At 55.8% G+C, this 3,715-nt stretch overlaps 1 protein-coding gene across 1 annotated transcript; it reads left to right on the top strand.

Annotated features, from left to right (window-relative positions):
* Positions 1–1,199: 1,199 nt before the first annotated feature.
* Positions 1,200–2,800, top strand: LOC307066855 (F-box only protein 27-like; the record flags this gene model as incomplete). The annotated part of the gene is made up of 3 exons (XM_079724080.1): positions 1,200–1,545; positions 1,824–1,849; positions 2,657–2,800. 3 exons carry the CDS (start codon positions 1,200–1,202, stop codon positions 2,798–2,800), a joined length of 516 nt encoding a protein of 171 aa, XP_079580206.1.
* Between the last annotated feature and the right edge of the window lie 915 nt (positions 2,801–3,715).

The following is a 3,715-nucleotide window of genomic DNA, read 5'->3' as shown; positions in this document are numbered from 1 at the left end:
AGTTACATCCCGCGTCCCTCACTCCCTAAACTTATTACGTCGCGGCACTTATATTCTATACGCCCCTTGTAACAAATCACCTCTTATAGTTTTTGCGTTTCAGAGACAAGGTCAGCAGCCGATAAACCGGAGGCGAACGGACGCAATTACCAGGCTGCCGGACCCCAATTACCGCGCGGCCTGACGCCAGCTCTGACTGTTTTGAAATAATGCAAAGGAAAGGAAGAATGCAAAACCTACACTACTCTGATCCTTATCATATACCCCGGACTTCGAGCCCCACATATAAAATCTTCCCCGATTCCCAAGGATTCCCACAGTTCTTGAGGCGCTATCCTGCTGTGTCTTCCCTTCTGCCTGGCCGAAAAATAAAGCTATCCCTCTCTTCCTCTAAAATCCCTGTCTCCGTATTTCTGTTCGGCCTCGGTGCACAGGCAAGCCAATATTTCGGCAACAATATGAGGCCTCCCGTCCGGAGGCCTGACTGAATAACAGCAGTTGTTCAGTACCAAGGGCCTTACAGCCTGGTTAGGGACACTCCAAGGGGCCACTGGGGCGGACGAAGAGCGAGACACTCTGGATCCTGGCGTTCCTACCCCCTCCCTCTTCTGCGGATTCTGTTTGGTAGTTTCCTCGCGATTTGAATACAGCCCAAAGGAGAGGGTGTCTGGAGATTCCTGGAGGCGGGGACGGGAGGTGCTGGCCTATAAATCGCGGCGAAGCAGAGGGAGGAGGGTGCAGGTCAGTGAGAAGGGAGTGGCGCGCAGAGACTGGCAGTTAGAGGGAGGATGGGGCCGCAGGGTGGTGCCGGCTATTAAGAAGGGAGGGGCGGGTGAATTAAAAGGCGGGGAAGAAGAGATAAGGGCACGTGAAGCAAGGTGATGGCCCACCCAGGAGGAGCGCTGGCTGAGATGCAGGGTAGGACTCAGGGGTCCGCGCGGCCCCAGAGCCGGTTGGCTGTCCAGGGCTGTGTTTGGGGCGCATGGTGGAGAGGGGAGCGGATGGGAGCCAGGCAAGGACAGGTTGGGAGTCTGGGGACTTGAGGACAAGACTGGGGGTGGTGAAGATGGGGAGGCGGCTGACGGGGTTTGGGGGCTGACAGTCTCGGGATGTGGCTGGCAGGGGCGGGGCTGACGGAGGCTGCAGGTCTCTGACATCTTGGCACTAGTTGTCCCGCAGTCACAGCGGAGCCTGGCGAGATGACCTCCTCCAGGGGCCAGCCTGTCGGGATCCCCTTGCTAGAGCAGGAACCCGAGGAGCCGCTGGGTCTGGGCCAGCTGCCCACGGAGCTGCTCGAGATGGTGCTGAGCCACGTGCCCCCTCACGTGCTGCTCGGGCGCTGCCGCCGGGTGTGCAGGCGCTGGCACGACCTGGTGGACTGCCAGGCCCTGTGGCTGAGCATCCTGGCCTGGAAACACGCCGCCCTGTGGCCCATCGTCAGCACCTGCCTGCCCCCTGCCGACGACCCCAGACCCTGCGTCCTGGGCCGCTTCTGCGAGCTCCGACCCATAGGACGCAACCTCCTCCGGAACCCCAGGGGCGAAGGTGGGGAGCCCAGGAAAGGGGTCCTCCTGTGACCTGGTGAGAGGGTGCGGAGGCCTGCGACCGACCTCTAGGGTTTGGAGGGCGGCGATGGACCACAGGGGAACCCCCTGAGACTTATACCTGAGCTGACAGGTGGAGGAAGAACATGGGCACAACATTTTTTTACCACAGCACCATTTTGGGTTTGTATACATGGGAAGGCCGTTCAGGTGGGGGAGGCAGCCCCCCAAAGAGAAGGGGTGGCAGGTCCAGCCTTTAAGGTTTCCCTTCTCCCACAGCTGGATGGAGCGAAGAGGCACTAACCGTATACATATATATCAGCTAATTGTGCAAATTCTAGACGTCAACCAGGCTGTCCTGCATCATTTGTCTTTGAATCCTTTTCCCATCCGGCGGAGGAGGAGAGTCCCCCTTTGAGGTCAGTCTCTGTGGGGAAAGGGGTGTGGGGAAAGGATGGTAGGGCCTACACTGATCTATTGTTGCATAACAAACTGCCCCCAAATTTAGTGGTTTAATATTGACAGCAGTCATTTTCTCACCTCTCATGGGTTCTATGAGTAGGGCTCTGCTGGGAGTTTCTGGCTCTGGTCTCTCATGTGGTTGCATTTCAGACACTGGCTGGAGCTGAAGGGCAGGGTAGGGTGTGAGTGTGTATACAGCAGCTGGTAGCTGGCCAAGCAGCTCTTGGTTTAGTCTCAGAGCTTGGCCTTGGAATCTCTCTGCTTGGTCAAGTTTGGGCTTTCTCATAGCATGGCGGTTTCAGGGCAGTCAGACTGCTTCTTGGTGGCTCAAGCCTCCACCATGAGGCTTCAGGAGAAACCAGCAGAAGCTGCGTTGCCTTTCTGACCCAGCCTCGGAAATCACTTGGCAAAAGTCACTCAGCACCACTTCCACCACACTCTTGGTTACAAGGAAACCCACCCAGACTCAAGGGGATGGGAAGTAGACTCCACCCCTGGAAGGGGAGTGTCGTGATTGTAGAAGTACATGTGGAACTAGAAGTACCTGTGGAGACATTGTCACAGCCATCTATGGAAAATACCACCTGTCAGAAGGCCCCCAACTCAGTTTTTGAAGGCACAATGAGACTTACCTCTTTTCCTTCCTACAGGTCAACCATGTGTTCTCCAACTTCAAGAAGGGTGTCCGCTTTGTGTCTTGTGAACACTGGGTCCAGGACATGGAGTTCTTGTCTGAACATTATGGAGTCTATCTGCCCAACTCCAGTGTGATTGTGTGGGTCCGTCTGTCCTAGTCGTGGACTGTCCTTGCAAAACTACCTGACCGTGCCTTCCAGGAGCTGGGCCCATTGGCTGGGCCATCTCAATAATCAATGGCTTGTAGCTCCCTGGCATCCTGGGATCTCCTGGGTCCAGTCGAGGGTCTAGATTCTTCTGCATGGGGCAGCAGAGTGGTGACAGTTATGGGCCATGTCAGGAAATTGTTGTCCACCTCTGGGAACAAATGTGACTGCCCACAGAAAATTCAGGAAGAAATTGAGCTTCTGAAAGAAGGCAAGTGACTTGCCCAGCTCAGAAGGGTCTGAACGCCAGAACTGCGCCACCCCTTGGAGAGGTTGGTGTTAGTGGGGATGCGGTTGCCATTTCCCTAGAGAAGTAGACTTCTGATGAGGACTCTGTCTCTGCATGGGATGGGGAGGTCAAGGGCTATGGGGATTCCCCTTGGATGACGGCCAACCTTTCTTGACCCTTTCACCCAGGGAACATAATGATAATAACATCAGTAATAACAGTGCCCTCTCGCATCCCAGGCACCTTGCTGCTCATCTTAGGAGCACTATTTCATCAACTCTTCTCAACTCCCCCTTGATGTAGGCCTTGCTACCATCCCAGTTTACAAAATGAGAAAAAAAGCTTGGGGAGGGCAGCAGCCTGCCCGAAGTCACACAGCTGAACCCCAGTCCACAGGGAGGAGGCTCCTGAGCCCGCCTCTAACCTGCTGTGTGGGGCATCTGATCAGGGCAGTGATGGGAGGGAACCAGTCTCAGCCAGGAGCTGGCTCTCGAGGGGCAGGTGGAGGCAGGTGCCCTGAGCCCCAGGTCCTTCTCCACCAGCAGTCCCTGAACTTGGCATGGAGCCTAGAGGAACTATTAGCATCAGTTCTGAAGCCAAGACTGCCAGGTCTCAAACTTTAGCTGGGACAAACCAAA

The sequence above is a fragment of the Hyperoodon ampullatus genome (assembly GCF_949752795.1).
Source record: "Hyperoodon ampullatus genome assembly, chromosome: 18".
In the NCBI taxonomy this organism is placed as follows: Eukaryota; Metazoa; Chordata; class Mammalia; order Artiodactyla; family Ziphiidae; genus Hyperoodon; species Hyperoodon ampullatus.
Note: the sequence above shows the minus strand (reverse complement) of the source record. Positions and strands in the feature narration are given on the sequence as shown.